The 27,470-nt window shown below is 44.2% G+C and overlaps 1 protein-coding gene across 2 annotated transcripts in view; it reads left to right on the top strand.

The window, feature by feature from the left end:
• The window catches only part of LOC122542899 (synaptosomal-associated protein 25), a 197,639-nt gene that overhangs the window by 157,737 nt on the left and 12,432 nt on the right, over positions 1-27,470 (top strand). For both annotated transcript variants that reach the window (XM_043681033.2, XM_043681032.2), the window contains exons 5-6: positions 14,580-14,697; positions 20,709-20,843. In XM_043681033.2, coding sequence (XP_043536968.1) covers positions 14,580-14,697; positions 20,709-20,843 — 253 coding nt within the window. The remainder of the gene's footprint in view (positions 1-14,579; positions 14,698-20,708; positions 20,844-27,470) is intronic.

The raw sequence follows: 27,470 nt of genomic DNA on the forward strand, positions 1-27,470 counted from the left end.
CCTGGGGGTTAGGGAAGAAACCCACTTCCTGTCATGAAGGCTGCATGTTTGACTGTGGTTTCATCTAGGACAGGCAGCCTCTACACACTCTGCCCTGGTATGCACATGGACATAGGTCGTTTAGATATGTCAGAAGCATTTTACAGGGCAACTCCCTTTTTGGAAGACAAACCAAAATGAACAAATTGAGGAGCCTGTTGCAGACTGGATTATTAATATGAGGACTTTATTACAGGCATGCAAGTTAATTATTCACAAGTTGACAAACTTATTTAACCCACCACAGAGAATAACGTGAGTTAGGATGGTGACGTAGGAAGCTGGAGAAAAGACAAGAGATTGTTGATGTCCAGATAAAATCACCAATCCAGAAAGTGTGTGATCTCCAAATGACACAACCATGTGATCACAATACCTGAACCATGTGATTCCAACATCCTAACCATGTGATCACAACATCTAACCATGTGATCATAATACCTGAACCATGTGATCCCAACATCCTAAACATGTGATCACAATACCTGAACCATGTGATTCCAACATCCTAACCATGTGATCACAACATCTAACCATGTGATCACAATACCTGAACCATGTGATCCCAACTTCCTAACCATGTGATCACAACATCTAACCATGTGATCATAATACCTGAACCATGTGATCCCAACATCCTAAACATGTGATCGCAACATCTAACCATGTGATCCCAACATCCTAAACATGTGATCCCAACATCTAACCATGTGATCACAACACCTGAACCATGTGATCCCAACATCCTAAACATGTGATCACAACACCCTAACCATGTGATCACAACATCTAACCATGTGATCACAACACCCTAACCATGTGATCACAACATCTAACCATGTGATCACAACACCTGAACCATGTGATCCCAACATCCTAAACATGTGATCACAACACCCTAACCATGTGATCCCAACATCCTAAACATGTGATCACAACACCCTAACCATGTGATCACAACATCTAACCATGTGATCACAACACCTGAACCATGTGATCCCAACATCCTAACCATGTGATCACAACACCCTAACCATGTGATCATAACATCTAACCATGTGATCCCAACACCTGAACCATGTGATCCCAACACCCTAACCATGTGATCCCAACACCCTAACCATGTGATCACAACATCTAACCATGTGATCCCAACACCTGAACCATGTGATCCCAACACCCTAACCATGTGATCACAACACCCTAACCATGTGATCACAACATCTAACCATGTGATCCCAACACCTGAACCATGTGATGCCAACATCCTAACCATGTGATCACAACACCCTAACCATGTGATCACAACATCTAACCATGTGATCCCAACACCCTAACCATGTGATCCCAACACCTCAATCATGTTATCACCCAACACTCGAAAAATATTCCTTTTCATCTCATCTCTAGCTCTTTTGCACCTTTCAACAGACTAGAAGATCCATCCTTCTGTGTTCAGTTTATGTTTTTAAAAACATGGAAAGATATCCCATTCCACAAAACCCAACAGCAAGAAATGCTGATCCAGTCAGTGACAGTAGTGTCCCATGACTCATGAGTGAATGAAAAAAGGTGGGAGCCAATAATGTGAATTATTTTCGTAAATAATTCTAAGAGGTAACATTGACTGAGAACCAGATGTGCAGTTGATCGCTCTGATTCAAGCTTTTAAGTCCTCCCTGTGTTTCAGACACACTATGTCATTCCCTGACAGTGGGATGGAGGGAACTAGATCTTCAACAGGGAAATACTCAGGAGCAAGAATTGCTGTATAATTCTAAAAATTCTGAATTCTTCTTCCAACATGAAACATTGCCCAATGAACTCACTTTTAATCTTCAATTAAATCTTCAGAGTTTGCTCATATTATTCATATCCAGGATTCATTAAGTTTTGGAGTTTGTAGCACAAATCGATTAAATATGTCCTCTTTGTTAGGCCAGGACTGAAGTAATCATCCTGCCTTGCTCCTCTCCCCCAGAACATACTTTCCTCAAATCCTTGCATATACCCATGCTTCCAAAACCGTACTGGTTTCTGGGTCTGCTGTGGTAAAAATTCTCAGGTCAGAGACTACAAAATGTTTCTGTCAACTGAATCTGATTCCAGCCGGTTGGATAACACAATCTGAAATCATTTAGTTTGAAATAATCAGAATACAAACTATTCTGATTATCACCAATTCTCAAAATGTATGCAGGCAGTCACACTTCTGCTTTCTGTGATTATCCAGAGCTCCACTGACAGTAAATGTGGTGTGAGGAGGTGTGAAACCCACATTATTTTCCAGCTACAACCCTCAACTCCTCACTCCCAACACCTGCACCCCTTCCCCAAACACTGCCTTTTGTGTTTCACCACATCCTCTGATTCAAATATCTAGAGCCTCTGATCTGTTTCTGGATATTATCTCAGAGAGCTTCCTGCAGCTTCCTAACTGGTTGTGACTTGACAGACACTTGGAAACTCCCCACAGTTAAATTAATTCCTATTTCCCTATTCTAGTGACTCTGTTAACAGGTTTAGTCATCAATCAGTGCACAAAGGAATTTGAAACAACCACAGGAAATAGGAGCAGGTGAAGACCATTCAGCCCAACACAACTACTTCCCCATTCAACACAATGATGGCTAGGCTTTGGGTTTTAACTTCACTTTCATGCCCGTTCCCTCCATTTCCTGAGACACTTGAACACCTGTCAAACTCTGTCCTCAATATATTCAATGAGGGAGTGTCTGCAACCCTTTGGGGTAGAGGATTCCAAAAATTCAAAATCCTTTGAGTGAAGTAAATTCCTGGCCCCCCAGCCCTAACTGATTGATTCTCCACTTATCCTGAGACTGTACTCCTTGTTCTATAATCCCCCCCAGTCCGGGGAAACAACTTCTCAATGTTGACCCTGTCAAGCCCCTTCAAAATCCTTTTGTTTCAATCAGGTTATGTCCCATTCAACTGACCCCTGGTTCTGGACTCCCTTGTCCTCAGGAACATACTTTCTGCATTTCCCCTTTCTGGTCCAGTTGCAATTTTGTAGGTTTCTGTGAGATCCCCCCCCCCCTCCCTTCATTCTTCCAATCCCCGATGAATACCGTCCTACCGAGTCTAGTGTTTCTTCATATGTCATCCCAGGAATCAGTCTAGTAAACTTAATTGCATGCCCCCCATAGCTAGAACATCCCTCCCAAGTTAACTGCACACAATACTCCAGATGTGGTCTCACCAAGACACTATTCAGCAAGACATCCCTATTCCTCTACTTGAATCCTCTTGCTATGAAGGCCAACACACCATTTACCTTCTTTCCTTTGCCTTCAGATTTTGAGGCTTGAAAACTGCGAGGTGATTGGGAGGAGATGGGGAGGGGGTGGTGTTAGGTCAAAAGCCAAGAAGAACAGGGGAGGGAGAGAGGGGGCTGGCATTCCTTGGCAGTACGTGTTAGCTCAGAGTTCAGCGTGCTCCAGAACATCAGCTTTCCTCCACTACCACTTGGAGTCCTGCCCGGTGTTTCAGCAAGTGCTGCACCCGAGGATCACTTGGTGAGAATTGCAAGTTGCTGCAATAGCTGGTTCTTTGCTGAGACACGAAAGGCCTTGCGATTACCTCCCTTTCTTCTTCCACTGCATGCAGGAAATGTTCAGGGGTGGCCAACTCCATTCCCACTCTTTGAGACCATAATACACAGAAATTGGGGCATTGACATTTGAGCTTTTTGCAAAAGACAGGACAAGGTTCTGTTAGTGAGAGAGGCTGCCAAACGGTATCATGGGCATCAGGATCTATTTAACTGGAAGAGAGCAGTGAGCTGACCAGTAGCTGGTCCAAGCGGGTGCAGCCAGTGACTCAAGCTCTATAGACCTGTGCTTTCAGCAGGAGACTCCCTCCCTCCCTCCCAAGCCTCTCCTGAACCCGGTAGTAGTATCACTGGATTGGTAATGCTGTGGGGATGGGAGTCTGAATCCCAGCAAGGCAGATGATGATACTAGAATTCAATAAAGATTTGGAATTTAAAAGCAAGCCTATTTAACCACGATCAATTGTCAGTTTAAAAAAAAATAAAACTATCTGGTTCACTAGTATTCCTTAGGGAGGGAAATCTGCTATTCTTACCAGATCTGGCCCACATGTGACTCGAGAGCCGCAGTAATGTTGCTGACCCTTTACTGCCCTCTGGGTTATTAGAGATGGGCAATTGCTGGCCTAGCCAGTGACAGACACATCACATGAACAAAGGGGAAAAAAAACACTGCTTCCCTCTGCTATCGACAAGCCTCTCGTCTGTCTGATCCTCCAACTCACCCACCCTCTCCCGATAGCCCAGGCCAGCTCATGACCTGAAGGTGATGCTGCCACATTTGGCTCTTCCTCTCTATCACCTCTCTGTGTGTCAGTCTGGGCCAGTCGATAGTTGGGATTTGTCCATCACCGTTCTGAAGAAACCCTGGCTCCAGGTTCTTCACTTTGTCACGGGCTCCCCAATCCTCGGATAGTATCAGGGCTGAAACATCTTGAAGTATGGAAGGAAGCCATGCTTTCCTTTGTCCCTGGTTTGGCTCTCTCAAAAAGATATGCAAATGAGCCCATACCCCTACCCTTTCCCCAAAGCCCCGCAAATGTCTTCTTTTCAAGTATTCAGCTAATTCCTTTCTGAAGTTTTCACTTTGTTTCCTCCAGCCAGCTCTCAAGCAGTGCTTTGTAAATACCCACTGCATAAAAATAGAAAATGGGGATCGTTTTAATGGTGGCTCCTGCATTAGATATAGTGGTTTCTCCCAGACCCATTAATCTATTGATTTCACCAGCTAATTTCTGTCAAACATTTGGATGTTACAACCTCATTGTGACAACAGGGATGAGTGGGAACTACCCCCCATGTCCCACAAGGTGAGGTGCTCACTGGAAAATATTCAGCACCTTGAATGAAAGGTTTCATTGAACAGATGCTCCTTTCGGTTCACTTTTACTTTTGTAAAGTATTTGACAAATACTTTTTGTAATTCTTTCCATTGGGAACAATGTGAGAACCCAGTGGGGTTAAAGGCTGCCAACAAAGCCTTAAGCACATGAAAGGGAATACTCTGTATTCCAGCAAATGGCACTCACAGGGTGCTCATCTCAGGCAGTGACCACACACATCAGGAGGAGCAGTCTTTGTAAGTGCCACTAACCACAGAATTACACACTGCTTTAAATGTTACAGCATCCTTACTGTAGCAAGGTGCTGCCGAAAAGATTGGACCTTTGTGAACTGGGAGGGACGACCCAAAGTTTGGTAAAAGGAGAAGTGAGTAGATCTAGGTGTAGACCGCCCAAGAACTGACCACCAACCAAGGTCATGGAGAGGAGTGATGTGCAAGAGACTGGAGTCAGAGAGATGGAGAATATGAGCTGGGGTGGAGCTGCAGGGGGTCATGATCCACCGTGGGATTAAATGGCAAGAATTTCATGCCAGCAGTATAGTGGTTTAGGGAGGCACCGTAGGGGATGATAGCCGAGTGGGAATTAGTGTGGAAGGCAAAGTGTCAACACAAGTTTGGTTTAAACTGTCTTTAATTCTTCAAGAACTGAGCAATTCTTCTTGCAAAAGGAGCAGTGGAATTGTCAACGTGGGAGATTTAAATGTCCCAACTGAATACAGATGGAGAGATGGAGTACAGATAGAGCTATCAACAATGAACAGGCTTATCATATCCTCCCCATTCTGATTTCTTCAAATGTTATACGTAAAACGAATAAATATTGCAGTGCACCCTAGTTGAGTGTTTTTGCAGTAATGGCAGAGAAAGTAACCTGAAGAGAACAAACTGAGCTGTCAAGCCCTAGGTTTGTAGTGTTCACCTTCTGTCGGGAATTAATTTTTTTCCCCGAGTTTCCTCTCCTCCCATCCTAAAGACACTACAGCGGGAGTGCCAGGGCAAAACTGGTGCAATGAGAGGCAAATTTCCAACACCCAAGCATTGAACCCCCATGATGCCTGAAGGACATCGACCTGTTGTGTGCCCCAGTCAGCCACCTGAAATGGGTGTTGGACACTGCATTTATGTAGTACCAGTTTAGGGATCTGCGAAACTGGGCCAGATGTGGCACCAGTCCCTGTAGAAAGAAACAGGCTCCACAATAACAGCCAACTTCCTCCATTGACATTCCATCCCCTTTCCCAGGACCTCCCCTTGGGCCAAGTGTTGTGAAGGTCACATTTCTAAAATGGGCACGTGTGCCAGGGTCAGCGAGTTAATGATAACTTGGCCAGGGATCCAATGTCAGGCCAACTTGGGTCTTCCAGTTTCTGCTGTGTGCTGATGGGGTGCTCCAGGCTATGGACCTGAAATCAGGGCCTCAAGCTAATATTTACCCCATTGGTGGGAGCTAGCACTTAGCTGCATGTGGGTTAACCATGCAGGTTAGTCCACATTTGCCAGCTGTTTGTCTGCATGGGGCATCATAGCTGTCCCCAACCCTGCACTCACCTGATGTCCAGCAGAGGTCACTGGATAACAGAGAGAAGCCTGGATCCTTTCTAGTTCGAGAATGGGGTGTTGGGCAATTGCTTATATTAACACAGTTAAAAATCACACAACACCAGGTTATAGTCCAACAGGTTTAATTGGAAGCATACATAGTTACTAACTCAGCGCAGACCCCAGATCTGATCTGACTTAGTGTTGCAAAGTATTTTTAAAATCCTGAAAATTCCAGAAACAGACCATTCTGCCCAGCAATTCCATGCTGCTGTTTATGGGGCTTCTCCCACCCTTCACCTCTCCCCATCGCCATATCCTTCTAGTCCTCTCATATCTTTCTAGTTCCCCTTCTGTTCGTGCCACCCACTCCTTATCCAGTAATAGATGTGTCCATTTCAGAGAGCTGACCGTAAACAAGACCACTCAGGATCTGGCTTTTTTTAAATCAAGTCACCACTTTCTGCTCTAAAATCCACTGAGTACAAGCCTAGCCTATTCAACCTTTCCTCGCAAGTCAATACACCCATTTTAGCTATCAGACTGGTAAACCTTTTCTGAAATGCTTATAATGTATTTACATCCTTCCTTAAATAAGGAGACCAATATTGTACACTGTTCTCTAGATATGATCTCACTAGCCTCATTGAAGCATAACCTTGCTGTTCTTGTACTTAATAGCATTTGATTAACTGTTCTGATTACTTACTGTACCTGCATATAAATGTTTCATGATCCAGATCCCTCTGCATCTCAGAGCTTTGCAAACTCTCACCATTCGGATAATATATTACTTTCTTATTTGTTCTGATAAAATGTATAGTTTCATATTTTCATACATTATATTCCATTTATCAGATCTTTGCCCAATCACCTAACCTATCGAGATCACCTTTTTAGTTTTCTTATGACCTTTTTAGAACTTACTTTCCTAATTATCTTTATGTCATAAGTATATTTAACAGTCACACCTTTGGTCCCTTCGTCCAGGTCGGCTACGTGTTTAAATTATACAATTTTGAGGTCCCAGAACTGATCTCTCCAGTTGGCACACTACCTGTACATATTGCCAACCAGAAACTGACCCAATCGCTGTTAGCCAATCTTGTATCCATGCCAATATGGTACCTCCTAAACATGAACTTATATTTTCCACAATAACATGCCAAATGTCTCTGGATATTCATCCAATAGTTCCTGTTTAGTTCAGTTGTCTGGAGAGCTGGTTTACAATACAGAATGATACCAACAGTGCAGGTTCAATTCCCATACCAGCTAAGGTTACCATGAAGGTCTCAACCTTACCCCTTGCTTGAGCAGTGGTGACCCTCAGGTTAAACTCATTACCTGCTGTCACGCTGTAATGAGAGAGTGGCGCCATGGTGACTACTTCTTTAAAAAAAACTTTCACATTCCCTATAAATGTGTCTGTGTCACTTACCTGGATTGTCCTCTTTGGTGAACAGTTCTTAAAGTCTGGCCGATTCTGCTGAGCTCTGAATACTGTGATTGGTCATAGAGTTTTTGCCCTTCCTTTTGGAGGCAAATAATGGCCTGGAGAAGGGGTGTAAGGAATGATAGTGATGCCAAGGGATAAGTTTGGGGAGGGTGCAGGGTAATAGAAGCAGCTGATATGCCCCACTCACTTTGCCAACACCAAGCCTTCATCAGGGTGGAACATGGGGTGGCTGTGTTTGCCAAGGCTTCCCACACCACATAATGGGTCTGGAGAGGGGCATCTGGTCAATGGAAATATGGTGACCTAAAAGTGATAAAAGATAGGAACAGGAGAAGGCTGCTTGGCTCCTTGAGCTTTCATTAGGACCATGGCTAATTTGACATTCCGCTTTCCTGCCATTTCTCCTTGGCCCTTGATACCCCTCACGGCTCAATTATCTCTGAACATCATCCTTAAATATGCATAAGGACTCCGTCCCTATAGCTCTCTGTAGCAAAGAGTTCCAAAGACACTCAATCTCTGAGAGAAGAAATTCCTCCTCATCTCATTCTTAAACCATTGCCCGTAATTCTGAGATTATGCCCTCGGTCCTACACACTCTTATAAAGTGAAACATCCCCTCAGCATTTCCCTGTCAAATCCCTTAAGAATTCAATATGTCTCAATGAAATCATCTCTCATTTTTCTAAACTCCAGTGAGTAGAGTCCCAAGCTGCTCAGCCTGTGCTGTTAAGACAATCTGTCCATCCTAGTGAACCTTCTCTGAACTGTCTCCAATGAAATAATCTGCCATCCCTTTCTCAGAGTTGAAAGATAAGCATTTCCTCTTTTTATCACAAATTTGCTGCTTTTCCTTCCCCCTTTTCCACCTCCCCCTCACCTGTGAGCCACAAAATTACTTGCCTGGTTGATGTGGCTGATTGCTCTTTACCCAGTTAATAAGTCAGGGAAGGAAATCATTCACCAGTCAATGTGTTGGCACCTCCTGCCTGTTTCATGAGTAGATTTTGCAGCTATTTTTTAGCTTGTGCAAGTGTACTGCAGACTGGCAACCAGTAGCCTGGGGGAATCTAATTAGTGCAGATTTCACTGTGTTGGTTTTATTTATTTCCCTTGCCCACTCCTCTCCAGAGTCATTGAATCATACAGCTTGGAAACATGACTACGCCAGCCAGAAAACACCAAACTACACTAATCCTATTTTTAGGACCTGTACTTCATCTGTAGCCTGCAATGCCATGGCTTTTTAAGTACTCATCCAGACGTTTCTTAAATGTTGTGATAGTACTTACCTCTACCACTCAACAATTTCCATTTATCTACCACGCTCTTAATTCTTAAGTAGACACTTAGCTTCTGTCCTTATCCCTTTCTGTAAATAGTTTGAATCTTACAAAGTTGTGGTCACTATCCCCAAAATGCTCACACATGACATTTCAACTACTTGACCAGCTTTGTTCCCTCGGATTAGGTCAAACACTGCCCATCTTTAGTAGGACTGTCTATGCACTGGCAACAAGCACTGCCCATCTTTAGTAGGACTGTCTATGCACTGGCAACAAGCACTGCCATCTTTAGTAGGACTGTCTATGCACTGGCAACAAGCACTGCCCATCTTTAGTAGGACTGTCTATGCACTGGTAACAAACACTGCCCATCTTTAGTAGGACTGTCTATGCACTGGCAACAAGCACTGCCCATCATTAGTAGGACTGTCTATGCACTGGCAACAAGCACTGCCCATCTTTAGTAGGACTGTCTATGCACTGGCAACAAGCACTGCCCATCTTTAGTAGGACTGTCTATGCACTGGCAACAAGCACTGCCATCTTTAGTAGGACTGTCTATGCACTGGCAACAAGCACTGCCCATCATTAGTAGGACTGTCTATGCACTGGCAACAAGCACTGCCCATCTTTAGTAGGACTGTCTATGCACTGGCAACAAGCACTGCCCATCTTTAGTAGGACTGTCTATGCACTGGCAACAAGTACTGCCATCTTTAGTAGGACTGCCTATGCACTGGCAACAAGCACTGCCCATCTTTAGTAGGACTGTCTATGCACTGGCAACAAGCACTGCCATCTTTAGTAGGAGTGTCTATGCACTGGCAACAAGCACTGCCCATCTTTAGTAGGACTGTCTATGCACTGGCAACAAGCACTGCCCATCTTTAGTAGGACTGTCTATGCACTGGCAACAAGCACTGCCATCTTTAGTAGGACTGTCTATGCACTGGCAACAAGCACTGCACATCTTTAGTAGGACTGTCTATGCACTGGCAACAAGCACTGCCCATCTTTAGTAGGACTGTCTATGCACTGGCAACAAGCACTGCCATCTTTAGTAGGACTGTCTATGCACTGGCAACAAACACTGCCCATCTTTAGTAGGACTGTCTATGCACTGGCAACAAGCACTGCCCATCTTTAGTAGGACTGTCTATGCACTGGCAACAAGCACTGCCCATCTTTAGTAGGACTGTCTATGCACTGGCAACAAGCACTGCCCTTCTTTAGTAGGACTGTCTATGCACTGGCAACAAGCACTGCCCTTCTTTAGTAGGACTGTCTATGCACTGGCAACAAGCACTGCCATCTTTAGTAGGACTGGCAACAAAAGCTCTCCTTGATGCACTTTGAAAATTCCATCCCATATAACCCTTGCACATTTTCCAACCGCGCTGACTGCAGAGCGAGGAGGGGAAGGTGCTGTGAGGCATCAATCCTGCTCTACTTCACCCATCCAGCCTATTCTCTCTCTGTTAGCCTGAACAAACTGTGCAAAGACACCATTTTAACTACTGTACTCCATTAAACCAAGTCTAAAGAAGACATATTGACCTGCCCACTGAACATAAAGTAATCCATTGGAATGTTGTCAACCAAGGAGTTGTCCCTATCTGGCCCTCATCTGACACACGCGTCCTCTCCAGAGCTGGAACAAGGGAATTCTGGCTGTTTCTTCCCTTCTGCTTCAATGTGTTGGTGCTAAAGCCATTTTTATTTCATTGCTACTTGGGCTTAGCCCATTAACATCCATAAAACCTGAACCAAGCCTATGGTCTGTGGGCCTCAGTGCCTTTATCAGCTAAGCCCACCAGGAGGGAGCCATCTTTCAAAGTGTGATACAGGGTCAAGTTTACAGACAATGTCAAGGCAACAATTATTGCATTAATTTAACCTAAGGTATAAAACACTGTTGTGAGTGCAAAACAAGCAGCAATATAGTTCTAGCTAGTATTATATTTGCAAAGCGAGATGAAGGACTGTTCTTAGTATCCCAGTCCAGAAATGCTATTGGCACACAGCTGCCAAATACTTCACTGACCTTCGTCAATGTCAGCACCGTACATGCGGACATATGATCAAGTAACAAGAATAGGCCAGTCAGCTTGTTGAGCCAGTTCCACCATTCAACAAGATCATAGCCAATTTAATCTTAACCTCAACTCTACATTCTTGCATATCTCTGATACTTTCATACCCTCGGGCACCAAGAATCTGTTGATATCTGTCTTAACAATTATAGCACAATAACAATAGTGTCTTATATCCAGGGACATTAGCTGTATCCCCTCTGGATAACACATTCACTGAGACTTCATTTGGGGTATCTGCTCATCTTAATCAGTTGACAATGGTACAGAAAGTAGGCTTAAATAAATTAAAGTAATCCCTTTGATTATCAAGGGGTGATATACCCCTTGATGATTCTTCAAGCAGTTGGGGGATTTAACAAATTTTAAAGTCAGTCTTTTCAGTCAGAGAATTAGTGAACTTGGCAAATATTTTATCACATTCAGGACAGCACTATCTCCTATTTATAAAATAAGAGCCAAAATGCTGAAGAAATTCAGCACTTCTGGTAGTATCTGTGTGAGACAGAGAAACATAATTAACATTTTGAGTCCAACATGACTACTTCAGGGCTGTTACGAGTTCTAAATTCAGAAGATCAGTCAATGCAGCTTTCTCTGTCTGTACAGGCACTGCCAGACCGCTGAGATTCACCTGCCTTCCCTGTCTGTACAGGCACTGCCACACCGCAGAGATTCACATGCCTTCCCTGTCTGTACAGGCACTGCCAGACCGCTGAGATACACCTGCCTTCCCTATCTGTACAGGCACTGCCAGACCGCTGAGATTCACCTACCTTCCCTGTCTGTACAGGCACTGCCAGATCACTGAGATACACCTGCCTTCCCTATCTGTACAGGCACTGCCATATCACTGAGATACACCTGCCTTCCCTATCTGTCCAGGCACTGCCAGACAGCTGAGATTCACCTGCCTTCCCTGTCTGTACAGGCACTGCCAGACAGCTGAGATTCACCTGCCTTCTCTGTCTGTACAGGCACTGCCAGACAGCTGAGATTCACCTGCCTTCCCTGTCTGGACAGGCACTGCCAGATCACTGAGATTCACCTGCCTTCCCTGTCTGGACAGGCATTGCCAGATCACTGAGATTCACCTGCCTTCCCTGTCTGGACAGGCATTGCCAGATCACTGAGGTTCACCTGCCTTCCCTGTCTGTACAGGCACTGCCAGACAGCTGAGATTCACCTGCCTTCCCTGTTCTTATTTCAGATCTCAAATGCATTGCTTTTATTTGGCCCATAAGACTGTGCCAGTCAGAAACATGCACCTAACTATTTTCATCCCATTTCCCAGCATATGGCCATATCCTTGGCATCACAAGTGTACACCTTAATCTTAAATGTTATCAACATTTTTGCTTCTACCACCCTTACAGACAGTGAGTGCCAGATTCCTATCACCCTCTGGATCAAAACATTTTTCCTCACATTCTCCCCAAATCTCCTGCCCCTTAGTTTAAAGCTATGCCCTGGGTCATTGATCTTGCCACCAAGGAGAAAGGTTTATTCTGGTCTACCCTGTCTATTGCCCCTCATAATTTTATTTATCTATATCATGCCCCCCTCACCCACCTCGATCTCCTCTGCTCCAAGGAAAGCAATCTCTCTTCATAACTTAAATTGCCCAGCCCTGGCAGCATGCTGGTAAATCTCCTCTGCAACCTATTCTGTGTTATCACGCCCTTCCTATAATGTGGATTCTGCAACTGTACATGGTACATAAGTTGTGGCCTTTTAGATAGCTTCAGCATCACCCTCCCTGCTGTGTAACTTCCTGCCTCAGCAAACAGCACACAGGGGAGTGCTGTGACAGAATTGAGTCTGAGTTCCGTGGATATATATGATGTGATTGAGGCATTGCTACTTAGAAAAAGTGTGTTTAACATTTTCATTTACTGGTGAATAATACAGAATAAAAACAGCAATCTTCTTTAAAAAAGACAAGTATCCCATATGCCTACTTAAACACTTTATCTACCTGTTCCGCTACCTTGAGGGACTGGTGGACACTGAAGTCCCACTGATCCTTGATGCTTCCCAGGGTCCTACCATTCATCATGTATTCCCTTGCCCTGTTTAATTTGCGTCACTCACATTTGTCCAAACTGAATTCCATTTGCTACTGCTCAGTCCATCTGACCAGCCCATTTGTAACTTCCTTGAATCTAAGGCTATCCTCCTCATTGTTTGCCACCCCACCAATTTTTGTATCATCTGCGAACTTGATGATCAACCCTCCTACGTTAAAGTCTAAGCTGTATATATCTATACCACAAACAGCAAGCACCCCAACACAGATCCGTGTGGAACCTCAAAAACACAGGCTTCCAGTCACAAAAACCCTCTTCCTCTGTTTCCTGCCCCTCAGCCAATTCTGTAACCAAGTTGCCAAATTTCCTTGGAGCCTATGGGCTGATTCCTTTGGCAGTTTCTATCAGTAGTGGTTTGGTATTGCACGGCAAGGAGCCAGCTCCCAAATCTACCTCAATCAGAACACAAATTGAACCTGTTTATTCTGACCAATACGCTGGTCACCTGGCCAACTGAGTGAACTGGCCTTATTCTCCTTGATTTACCCTATTTAAAACAAACACTGAAGTGAGCACATTAATCATTGTTGGACAATCTTCATAAAACATATAGAGGGTGCAAGCTGCTTAGTAAGGATGGACAGTACAAGGAGAGCTAATTTGAGAAAAGGAAAAGGCAGTTGAAGGCCCTTAGATGATCATGGAGTCAAAGCACATCTTTGCAGTCATGTGAAAGGATCTACTCTCTGAAACACGATCTGTATTATGCTGAAATTCCAGAACTATCATCCTTCCCTAAAGAGCACTCATAACCATAAGAGAAAGGGTTTAGTGTTAGCTGAGGAACTTTTCCTTCAATTCTGAGCCAATGCCTTTCCAAGGCCAACATCGGGTGTAATGTGTTAGCTATATGCAAGAAATTCCTGTGTCCATGTGGTACTGTTTTTGTGTCTGTCCATTTCTCTCTTTTCCTTCATTCAATGAGTGTGTAATTCTTCAGAGGGATGAGGGAATCCCACACTGAAAGGGGTTGCTGTAAAGTGTGGTCCGGTTGCCAATGGGGGACATCAACGTCCAGCAGCCTGAGGTTTCCCCGACAGCTCCCGTACCTCGCTTTGCCGTTACCGCGGTCCAACCCCGATCAGTTTGGGAGTGCCGCTGATCCCCTGTTTGTTTGTTGTCGGTGTCTGTGGAAACTAACTGTCTTCCTCATTCAGAGCAACTGGAGAGGATTGAAGAGGGAATGGATCAAATCAATAAGGACATGAAAGAAGCAGAAAAAAATCTCTCGGATCTGGGCAAATGCTGTGGCCTTTGTTCCTGTCCTTGCAATAAGTAGGTGCCAACCGTTGGCCCCAGAGGCCACTCTGCCTGCCTGCCTGCATGCCTGCCTGAAAAGCTGCTTGCTCGGAGCTAACACGGTTCCATACCGCCACTGACAGCCTCATGAATGAAGTAGTACTTTGAGAAGCAATCTGCAAATATGCAAGTTTTTTCATTCCCTTAGAAATTATTTCCCATGTTAGACCATAATGAGAGGGGCCGGAAAAGCACAGCAAGCCAGCCTGTCTCTCGGGGGAAATGACAGCAACAACAATGTGAGTAAATTGTTCCAAGGCACTTTCCAAGGAATTAAACTTGATGTCACATGAAGAGATATTAGGACAGGTGACCAAAAGATATGACAAAGACTTGGTTTAAGGAACATTTGAGGAGAGAGAGAGAACGTTGGAGAGGTGTAAAGGTGGAAATTCCAGAGCTTGGCTCACAAGTTCTAATGGTAGAGCCGTCAATGGTAGAGGGATTACAATTGGGAATGTTGCAATTGACCAACACTGAAGGGAGATAGATATCTCAAGGGGTTGCAGGGATGGGGAAAGGGATTTGACCATGAGAGTGACATATTTAAAAACCGAGCTGTTGTCACCACAGGAGCCAATGTGTCTCAGTGAGTTCGGGATGGGGTGCTGAGGAGTGAGATTGACTTGGTATGAGTTAGGCTGCAGGAGACAGAGTTTTGGAAGGAGGTCAATTAAGGAGGATGTTCAACTGTTCAGAACTCTACTCTCTCAGAAATAAGATAGATGTCAGCAACGTAAGCGTTATAACATTCAATACTGGCCTGGCTGATTGTATTTGCAATACTTCCCTGGCCAATGTTGTGGCAATACAGTAACTGGTGAGGAAACAGAACATTATAAACCAGGCATTCAGTATCATACAAATTGTTGGGGCACAGATTTAATGTGATCAGTAGAAGGATTAAAGGGACAGGAGGATTCTTTTTCACCCAGGAAGTGATGGCTGTGTGGAATTCACAGTCTAGTTTGGTGGTTGAGTTGGAAACCCACAACTAATTTAAAGGAACCTGAATCTGACCCGAAAGGCTGTAACCCGCAGGCCCACGGACCTGATGCTGGTAAGCAGGGTTGGAATGGGCCACTCGTTTATTCAGCTGGTGCAGATGTGATGGGCCAAGCAACCTCTTTCTCTGCTGTAACCTTTCTACGGCTCTCTGGTCATCATGTACAAAGTTGACCTGTGCTGTTTGCACAAGACAGGAAAGGCGCTGGTGAAATATTAAAAAGGGCAAGGCTATCTCAAACTCTGCAAATGTCCGGGATTGTTGAAAAGTGGGTAAACAGCCCGAGGATGGAGGGAAAGTAATGGAGTACACCCAGACAAGTTTGAAAATGGACAGACAATGATAATTGGTGGATTACATTCTCGCAGCTGAATGTTAACATCAAAGAGAATATAACCCACAGAATCAACACAACGTGGCTGACATCTTACCTGTGGCCATAATGCTTGTGAGCATAGTTCTCATTGGGAGCAGAGGGTCAGTGAATACACTGTTGCAGTACATCACATAATTTAAATGAAATCTTTTCCATGTGTTATACCACAATCTCTAACCATTGGCAGGCAAATTCCCACCCAATAAAAACAAGAAAGGACGACTTGCATTTATATAGTGCCTTTCACAATCTCAGACCCACTTTTCAACCAAAGTACTTTTCAACCAAAGAAGAATGGTCACGGTCATATGCTCAGAAACACTGCAGTCCCTGGTTATCCAACCAGCATTGTGAGACTGGCTAGAGAATGATGTTGGCGGTACAATAAATACTGGTCAGACAGCAAGGCAACTACCCAACTGTTTGCCCAATGGAGCGGTGGGCTGTTTTACATCCACCTGAGGGGGCAGTCAGGGTCTTGTTTAATGTCTCACATGGAAGATCTCTGACAGTGCCACACTTCCTCGAAACATCATTGGATCGTTCAACACATTTTTTGTGTGGACTTCAACCCGCACCATTGACTTCAGAGGCCAAAGTGTTGCTCGTCAATCCATAGCAAGTGAACGGTGACCAACTGGCAAGTAACTAGTGATTTGTTGAGGATGGACTTTTCTCACACATGTACAGCAGAATTGTCTCATAGCTTTTCTAACAGTAGGGGAGAGAGCAGGGCAGACATGTTACGTGGGACTAACACAGCTCCCCCATCAGTGATGGAACCAACCAGATCATCCACCAGTCAGTTCACTAAGTTGCTGATTGGCATACTGTCCCATGTAGAGTGAGGGGAAGTATCTTACTCCACCACAGGCCTTGCTCCTGGGTCTTAAAGTCAAGGCCCACTCTTCAGGATCCTGCAGTGAGAAGGTAAATTATTTTTTATTTTTCTTCTCACAGATTGAGGGTCTTTGGGCAGAAAGGGATTGGGCTTTGTATAGACGTGTGGCTTCCATTGGCCATATCCCTCTCCCATTTGTGCCTCCAACCGCTCTAGACTGGGGCATGTGGAGGCCATACCCCCACCCCACCCCACCCCAAAATCCAGCTGGCAGTTCATTTGGGTCTTCCAAATCAGAAACTAGCCACTCAATCCCGCCATTGTGGAGTGAGGTGATCAGGGAGGTGGTCAGTTGGTTTGCTTATGTGCCATTATTTGACCTCTTCAGGGCCTTATTTGCCTGACCAATTGACCTTCCCACCCGGCTGATGTGGCAAGAACGAGTGAGTTTGCTGGATTTGTGGCATAACTACAAATTAAACTCATAGCAATAAGTTAGGAAGAGTCTTGAGTGATGTAAGGGGTGGTGGGGGGGGGGGGGGTTGGGGTCTCATTCCTGCAGGTAGTACATTGTCCCAAAAGATTTTTACATTTAAGTTAATTTTTCAAAACTTTTCCTTTATCTCCCCTTTTTCCTCTTAACTAATTTGCTCCCCCTATGTTTACCTTTCTGTGTCTGATTTGACTTTAATTCATTTTTATTTGTGTCTCACTCATTCGGGTGGGTGGTGGGGGAGTAGGGTGGATCAGGAATTTCGATGCTGCAGTGAGGAACATGTGGAAGCCACTCTCCAAATATGTAGGGAATTAGAATTAATAGTGTGTCTGAAGAAAAGGAGGTCGGAGTATTCCTTCTTTTCATTGGTCCACAAGGAAGCCCCAAATAAAGTTACAGTATTAACTTGCAAATCTTTCTGAGTGTGCCCACTCCATAGGGTCTGATCTGGGGCTGTCCGCACAATGAGTGTGCAGACTATAATAGCCCACTGGTGACAATGACCAGAACGGGTGGATGTTGTGTTCCTAACAGCGGGGTAGAACTCTCCTCCTGACTCCCCAGAGTCCATCTGCCATCTACAAGGCACATTGTCAGGAGCGTGGTGGAAGACTCTCCATTTGCCTGGATCAGTGCAGGTTCACCAACATTCGAGAAACTCCATAACATTCATATAAAATATTCCGCCTGGTTGGTATCACATCTATCACCTCCCCTTCACAACCAACGACCGGTAGCACCAGAGTATACCAAAAGATGCATTGCAGTAAGTTATCCAAGGCCACGACCTCCATCAAGAAGCATATTGGAATACTGGCATCTGCAAGTTTTGCTCTATCCAGCTTTGGTCATAGATCACCATTCCTTCAAAATCACTGGGTCCACATTCCCGGTTCTCACTAATGGCACTATGGGAGCACCTTCACAACATGGACTAAGAAGAAGATCATCTGCCTGAGGGGATTTCTGAAAGGAAATGTAACCATGGGAAGTGAATGTTGGTCTTATCAGGAATGAATAAAACATTGCTCAGATTTGTGTGCACAAATCACATGGCTCCATCAGAATCTCTATGTTTCTATTTCCATCTCTATGTCTTATGCTACCTTGTTTGTGAATCTGACTTCCTATTTCCTGTTGTGATACTGCCACAGCAGTTAGCCAGCCTCTGGGCTCGGTCACTGTTAAAAAATACCTCACTGTGATATACTTCTGCAACACACTGCATTTCTGAAACTGTGTGGAGTTACAACTTCCCTCTGTAACTAGCAGGCATGAGCTGAGACCTGTTCCCACTCCCACTTCAGTATTCAATATTAGGCACCTTTTCGATTGGTGTTCCCATGATATAGCAACATATTATTTTCCAGTAATTAAGTCAGAATTTGAAGGGGCAACATTTATCGCCATCTGCCTGGATATACCCAACGTTACTCCGCTAGTACTGCCTAGAAATCAATACCCTCAATACAAAGCAGTTCAGAGCTCTTGAGTTTGTAGACGGTGGGGATGTTACTGTATTTGACGGTGCATTGGGTTCCTTTCTTACATTGACCCTGTAATCCATCCAGGCTGTTTCATGTAGTTGTGATTCCTTATCGCGATTCCTTTACATACCCCAACCCACCTAAAAAAGCCACAAAATCAGTTTGGGGCAAAAAAGATCTCGGAAACATCTCTGGCTGTAGGGCGACAGAACTTGGCCATATGTATGTCGAGCTTAGAGATGCAGAGTTTGGTCATAGGGATGAAGATCCTGGGCATAGGAATGCAAAACTTTAACCCAGGTCTACATAGCTTGTTCATAGAGATGCAGATCCTGGTGGTAGAGATGTGCAAAGTTTGGTTTTAGGAATGCAGAACCTTGTTTTATCTCCACAGAGCTTGCTGTCAGGGATGCAAAGTTTAGTCATAAAAAATGCAGAATCTGTTGATGGGGTTTGCAGAACTTAGTTGTAGGTATCTAAAGCTGGTCATAGGTATGCAAAGGTTAGCCCATCAGTATGCAAAGACCTTGGCTACAGTCACACAAAGCATGGCATTTAGTACATGGAGCTTGGCCACAAGTATTTAGCATTTGTTACCTTTGTACAGAACCTGAAATTAAATAAACTGTTTAGGCCATAGAAGTTACAGATCTCGATGTGATGTTGCTGTTTAGGACATTTTCCCACTCACTTTCCTCATCATCTGAGGACACTCCTGCCTTTATTTAAGAGAATTGCAGCCTATGCATTTAATTAAACCATGCGCCTGTTTCCTTTATAGAAAAAAAAACTAAGGAACTTGTACAAATATGAAATCAAATTTCATATCTTTTTTTAAATAGCATGGTAATAGCCTGAAGTGAATTTAATCTAAATTATCTTTATATACAAGTGCTAGTAGAAGGACTTCAGATTCTTCCCCAGAGTGTCATTTAGTGGCAAGAATCTGCAGCTACAGCATCATGACAGGCGGCATGGGAGAAAATGAATTCAGAAGTGACTTACATTTATATAGAATCCTTCACGACCTCAAGATGTCTCAAAGCACTTGACAGAAAATGGAGTATTTTTGAAGTGTGGTCACTATAGTGATGTGGAGAAACAATTGCCGTTTGTAATGTTAGATGTTGACACAAACGTGACTGAAAAGAATTGACAATAGGAGCAGTGTTTGTGGTCTGGACATATACATCATGAAACAGATTCTGAACAATTAATGTAGAAGCATTAACTTTGCTTTTCTGAAAGGATTAAGACCCATGATTTGAACAATTATTTTAAAGCCGCATGTCTCTGGACTCTCAGAACCAAGTCCATTGAGCTTGCCTTCAGAACACAGAAGGGAAAATTGACAGGGAACGAAAAAACAGCTACACCCCTCATTTAGTTACATAAAAGAGTGCTAATACAAATACCTTTTTATGGGTGTGCATATTTGGTGAAGCCACGATACACTTTGATTGCACGTTGCCCGTGATGGAATTCCAGTGAGGCATTGGGATTGCTAGCATGTGTGCATGATCTGGAGTCATAATAGTTCAAAGAAGTTTGTTGCCTGGGTTCAGCTTTGGAGGTGTTTTGGATAAGCCTCAGTTGGGAAACACACTTCAGTGTAAAAAAGCTCTGGGAAGGATTTGTAACTTACTATGTCTGTATCGGATGCCACAGATTGCCCAGTGATCTTTGGGTGTAATATGGGCACAGTGTCACTGGGCAGGTGATGGTTCCAAGCCATGATAAATCAAATCAACTAAACTCCTTGTACATTTCCTGCTTCGAAGGTTAAAGAACTTTGAGGCAGGAGGAGCCTACAAGAAGGTGTGGGGGAATAACCAGGATGGTGTGGTGGCCAGCCAGCCTGCCCGGGTGATGGACGATCGGGAACAGATGGCTATGAGCGGCGGATACATCCGAAGGTAAACCGTTTAGGTTTGCGGAGATCAGATGTTAGAAATCCCCATTGGAAAGATGTTCAATGGGCAGTCTTAGCTATAAGGTTCTCCTTCTGCACCTATACATTAATTATCAATGTGTGCTGAAAGTTAAGAGGGACGTTAAATGTGGCCTAGCCAGTGATACCCATGTTCCCTTGAATGAATAATTAAGAGAAATGTTTTAGGTTGCAGCTGGAATAGTAGCGGAAGTAGACCATTCGGCCCCTCGAGCCTACTCAAGAAGACCATGGCTGATCGCTTGTGTGTTGACTTCCACATTCCCCAATAACCTCTGATTACATTCCCTAAAGAGACTGTATCCACCTTTAGCTTAAAAATCAATCACCTCTCTTGTGGCGCAGTGGAGGGTTCCTTATCCCTGGACCACGAGGCCCAGGTTCAAGTCCCACCTGCTCCAGACGTGTGGAATAAGGTTTCTGAACAGGTTGATTAGAAAATTGGATTAAGTAAAACAATAATTCAATAAACTGCCACTGCAGCAAAGAGTTACAAAGTCACACAACCCTCAGAGAGAAAAGCCTCTTCATCTCTATCCTGAAAAATCTTCCCAATGTAGATAGAAACATGGCTCCTGTTGTTCAAGGCTATTTAAGCAAAGATTTTATTTTTTCACATGGTAAACAAGCTCATTAGGGGCTCCTCTTCAAATGCTAGGACCCAATTGGCAGCTGAAATGTGGAGTATAAATACTGTCGTACACAGCAAGATATAACTCTGCCAGTAAGTGACACTAAGTGGAGTTTGGATGCTCTGTGAAAGAACAGAGAAAGAGAGAGAGAATGCTCTGCATTGACTGCTGTAGATCCAAGTGTTAACCCGACATCGTGGTCGGCATGACTCCTCTACTTTCTGATGAGAACTGTGACAACCCAGTTGTCTACAGCCATTTCAAGCCCCTCAGTGACTAAAACCCACATGAGTTTGCAGAGAAAACTGTGTCTAACAAGGTCGTACAGCATGGGAGGAAGCTTCATTAATACAATGTGCCTGTGATAGCCTTTTAGTGGAGCTTTGTAATCAGCCCCACTTCCCAGTTAGTTCCCAGTCATCTCGTCAAAGTTTTCTTTTTAAACATGACTGAGCAGGATTTAACCTTGCAACTGGGAGAGCAGTCTGCTGGCAGTTTGTGTGATCCACAGTCTGTCTAGATATATTGTACCTCAGTCATTGTTTTAATGCACTAATTCCGTGTTTTCTGACTAGTTGGTATGAGTGGGCACATTGATAACCCACATGAGTCGAGTTAGATTCCAATATTTAAAGAAACGCTGCAGCCATTAAGTTACTGAAACTGGGATACTGACAGAAGCAATTGACAGGATAGAGAACAAATGTTCAAAAGCTGTTTGTCAGTTCAGTGACCCTTCTCTGCCTGCACTGATGGGGCAGCTGCAGGGAGATATACTTCCTCACCACGAGATGGATAAAGCTGTACATTGATGGAGTGGCCATCCTGAGGATTCATGAGCACTCCTGGTTGATTGTATGCATTGTGTGGAGGCCCTGTTCCTATAGGTCTGTTCTGCCCTGTGCCTATGGGAAGCCTATGGGTCTGTTCTGCCCTGTGCCTGTGGCTCCATTATGTCCTTTGACTATGGGAAGCCATCAGAATCAACAAAGCTGAGTCCCTGAGTCTCTGAGTCTCACTTGCATCATCACAGGAAATTTTGACATAGGTCATAGAGATGTACAGCATGGAAACAGACCCTTCGGTCCAACCTGTCCATGCCGACCAGCATGGGTTGGGATATCCCAACCCAAACTAGTCCCACCTGCCAGCACCTGGCATATCCCTCCAAACCCTTCCTATTCGTATACCCATCCAAATGCCTCTTAAATGTTGTAATTGTACCAGTCTCCACCACTTCCTCTGGCAGCTCATTCCATAAACGTACCACCCTCTGTGTGAAAAAGTTTCCCCTTAGGTCTCTTTTATAATTTTCCCCTCTCACCCTAAACCGATGCCCTCTAGTTCTGGACTCCTCCCCAGGGAAAATACTTTGTCTATTTACCCTATCCATGCTCCTCATAATTTTGTAAACCTCTGTAAGGTCACTCCTCAGCCTCCGACACTCCAGGGAAAAAAGCCCGAGACTGTTCAGTCTCTCCCTACGTCTGAAATCCTCCAACCCTGGCAACATCCTTGTAAATCTTTTCTGAACCCTTTCAAGTTTCACAACATCTTTCCGATAGAAAGGAGACCAGAATTGCACGCAATATTCCAACAGTGGCCTAACCAATGTCCTGTACAGCCGCAACACAACCTCCCAACTCCTGCACTCAATACTCTGACCAATAAAGGAAAGATTACCAAACACCTCCTTCACTATCCTATCTACCTGCGACTCCACTTTCAAGGAGCCATGAACCTGCACTCCAAGGTCTCTTTGTTCAGCAACACTCCCTAGGTTCTTACCATTAAGTGTATAAGTCCTGCTAAGATTTGCTTTCTCAAAATGCAGTTCCTCGCATTTATCTGAATTAAACTCTATCTGCCATTTCTTAGCCATTGGCCCATCTGGTCAAGATCCTGTTGTAATGTTAGGTAACCTTCTTCGCTCTCCACTACACCTTCAATTTTGATGTCATCAGCAAACTTACTAACTATACCTCTTATGCTCGCATCCAAATCATTTATATAAATTACAAAAAGTAGAGTACCCAGCATCGATCCTTGTGGTACTCCACTGGTCACAGGCCTCCAGTCTGAAAAACAACCCTCCACCATCACCCTCTGTCTTCTACCTTTGAGCCAGTACAGTTCTCCCTGTATTTCGTGAGATCTAACCTTGCTAACCAGTTTTCTATGGGGAACCTTGTCAAACACCTTATTTAAGTCCATATAGATCACATCTATATGGACTTTACGGGCGGCACGGTGGCACAGTGGTTAGCACTGCTGCCTCACAGCGCCAGAGACCCAGGTTCAATTCCCACCTCAGGCAACTGTGTGGAGTTTGCACGTTCTCCCCTGTCTGTGTGGGTTTCCTCTGGGTGCTCCAGTTTCCTCCCACAGACTAAACATGTGCAGGTCAGGTGAATTGGCCATGCTAAATTGCCCGTAGTGTTAGGTGAAGGGGTAAATGTAGGGGAATGGGTCTGGGTGGCTTGCGCTTCAGCGGGCCAGTGTGGACTTGTTGGGCCGAAGGGCCTGTTTCCACACTGTAAGTAATCTAATCTAATCTGTAATCTAATCTAATCTACCGTCCTGCCCTCATCAATCCTCTTTGTTACTTCCTGAAGAAACTCAACCAAGTTTGTGAGACATGATTTCCCACGCACAAAGCCATGTTGACTATCCCTAATCAGTCCTTGCCTTTCCAAATACATGTACACCCTGTCCCTCAGGATTCTCTCCAACAACTTGCCCACCACCGACATCAGGCTCACTGGTCTATAGTTCCCTGGCTTGTCCTTTCTTAAACAGTGGCACCACGTTAGCCAACCTCCAGTCTTCCGGCACCTCACCTCTGACTATCGATGATACAAATATCTCAGCAAGAGGCCCAACAATCACTTCCCTAGCTTCCCACAGAGTTCTAGGTACACCTGATCGGGTCCTGGGGATTTATCCACCTTTATGCATTTCAAGACATCCAGCACTTCCTCCTCTGTAATAGGGACATTTTAAAAGATGTCACCATCTGTTTCCCTACATTCTATATCTACCATATCCTTTTCCACAGTAAATACTGATGCAAAATACTCATTTAGTATCTTCCCCATTTTCTGTGGCTCCACACAAAGGCTGCCTTGGTGATCTTTGAGTGGCCCTATTCTCTCCCTAGTTACCGTTTTGTCCTTAATGTATTTATAAAAACCCTTTGGATTCTGCTTAATGCTATTGCCAAAGCTATCTCATGTCCCCTTTTTGCCCTCCTGACTTCCCTCTTAAGTATTCGCCTACTGCCTTTATACTCTTCTGCCTTTATACACTCGATCTATCCTGTCTATACCTGACATATGCTTCTTTCTTTTTCTTAACCCAACTCTCAATTTCTTTAGTCATCCAGCATTCCCTATGCCTACCAGCCTTTCCTTTCACCCAAACAGGAAGATACTTTCTCTGGATTCTTGTTATCTCATTTCTGAAGGCTTCCCATTTTCCAGATGTCCCTTTACCTGTGAACATCTGCCCCCAATCAGCTTTTGAAAGTTCTTGCCTAATACCATCAAAATTAGCCTTTCTCCAATTTAGAACTTAAACTTTTAGATCTGGTCTATCCTTTTCCATCATTATTTTAAATTTAATAGAATTATGGTCGCTGGCCCCAAAGTGCTCACCCACAGACACCTCAGTCACCTGTCCTGCCTTATTTCCCAAGAGTAGGTCACGTTTTGCACCTTCTCTAATAGGTACACCCACATACTGAATCAGAACTTGTCTTGTACACACTTAACAAATTCCTCTCCATCTAAACCTTTGACACTATGGCAGTCCCAGTCAATGTTTGGTAAGTTAAAATCCCCTACCATAACAAACATATTATTCTTACAGATAGCTGAGATCTCCTTACAAGTTTGTTTCTCAATTTCCCTCTGACTATTAGGGGGTCTATAATACAATCCCAATAAGGTGATCATCCCTTTTTTATTTCTCAGTTCCCTGGATGTATATCCGGGAATATCCTCCCTCCGTACAGCTGTAATGCTATCCCTTATCAAAAACGCCATTCCCTCACCTCTCTTGCCTCCCTTTCTATCCTTCCTGTAGCATTTGTATCCTGGAACATTAAGCTGCCAGTCCTGCCCATCCCTGAGCCATGTTTCTGTAATTGCTATGATATCCCAGTCCCATGTTCCTAACCATGCCCTGAGTTCATCTGCCTTCCCTGTTACGCCCCTTGCATTGAAATAAATGCAGTTTAATTTATTAGTCCTACCTTGTCCCAGCCTGCCCTGACTGTTTGACTCACTTCTGTTCTCAACTGTACCAGTCTCAGATCGATCTCTTTCCTCACTATCTCCCTGCCCCCCCCCCCCCCCCCCCCCCCCCCCCACCTTAGTAGTTTAAATCCTCCCGAGCAACTCTAGCAAATCTCCCTGCCAGTATATTAGTCCCTTTCCAATTTAGGTGCAATCTGTCCTTCTTGTACAGGTCACCTCTACCCCAAAAGAGATTCCAATGATCCAAAAAATGTGAATTCCTCTCCCAAACACCAGCTCCTCAGCCATGCATTCATCTGCTCTATCCTCCCATTCCTGGCCTCACTAGCTCGTAGCATCGGGAGTAATCCACATATTACTATTCTGCCTTATTTCCCAAGAGTAGGTCAAGTTTTGCACCTTCTCTAATAGGTATACCCACAAACTGAATCAGAAATTGTCTTGTACACACTTAACAAATTCCTCTCCATCTAAACCTTTGACACTATGGCAGTCCCAGTCGATGTTTGGTAAGTTAAAATCCCCTACCATAACAAACCTATTTAAATTCTTTTTAATGCCATTTCCTCAAAAAATCAGAATGGTGTATTGTTTCCCTGGTGCCAGGATCAAGGATGTTTGTGCTACGTTCCCCTGTGAATCGATCACCCCCTACATTTTCCAAACCAGCATACTTGTTTGAAATGGGGATACCACAGAAGACTCCTACACTAACTGCCTACCTCTCTTACCTTTCCTGGATTTAACCATCTATGTGACTGTATCTAAGACTCCCCTCCCCTTCCTATAACTGCCATCTATCGCGTACCGTTGCTGTTTCAAATTCCTCTTTGTCTCTAACTGTCTCTCCAACTGATCCATTCAATCTGATAGGATTCGCAATCAACAGCATTTATTACAGATATAATCTACAGTAACCCGTAACTCTCCTTAAACTCCTACATCTGACAAGAAGCGCATATCACTCTACTAAAGGCCATTTTTGCTCCTTCACAATCTACAGACCCAGAAAATAACACCGTCTTATTCCTCTATTTATTCCAGGTTAATTTAATAGTTATGGCTTATATTTTAAGTTTAATCAAGAGATATATCTCAAAAAACATATAATCAAGAAAGAACCCACTCTACTCACTACTGTAGACTTTCTGTAGGCTACACTTAAAACAATTCACTTATCTGTTTCTGTGCTGTGACTTCGCCCAGTTTCTCCAAGATCAGTTGTGAATTTCACTGGTTGTTAATTTTCCCAGACGCACTCTGATGTCCAGCAAAACATGAATTCAAACAGCAAATGATCCACAGCTTAAGCATTTCTGGGTGACTGGCTGTGAGTTTTGGCAAATAGAGTCATAGAGATGTACAGCATGGAAACAGACCCTTCGGTCCAATTCATCCATGCCGACCAGTTATCCCAACCCAGTCTAGTCCCACCTGCCAGCACCTGGCCCATATTCCTCCAAACCCTGTCTGCGATAGCTGTCTGAAAGGAATCAGAGTTTCCAAGTGTAAGATAGTGGTGGTTTTGCCACCAGGTCCATTTGGCAACAGGTCTTCCAGCACGTTACTGCTGTCTCCTGGGGGAAGATGATGATGCAGTGGTAATATCACTGGATGAGTAATCTAATGTAAAGCTCTGGGAACATGGGTTCAAAACTAGAGTGGTGCTGGAAAAGGACAGCAGGTCAGGCAGCATCTGAG

The sequence above is a fragment of the Chiloscyllium plagiosum genome, unplaced genomic scaffold (assembly GCF_037043375.1).
Source record: "Chiloscyllium plagiosum isolate Xiang-an unplaced genomic scaffold, Cpla_swu_hap1 HiC_scaffold_47, whole genome shotgun sequence".
Classification (NCBI taxonomy): domain Eukaryota; kingdom Metazoa; phylum Chordata; class Chondrichthyes; order Orectolobiformes; family Hemiscylliidae; genus Chiloscyllium; species Chiloscyllium plagiosum.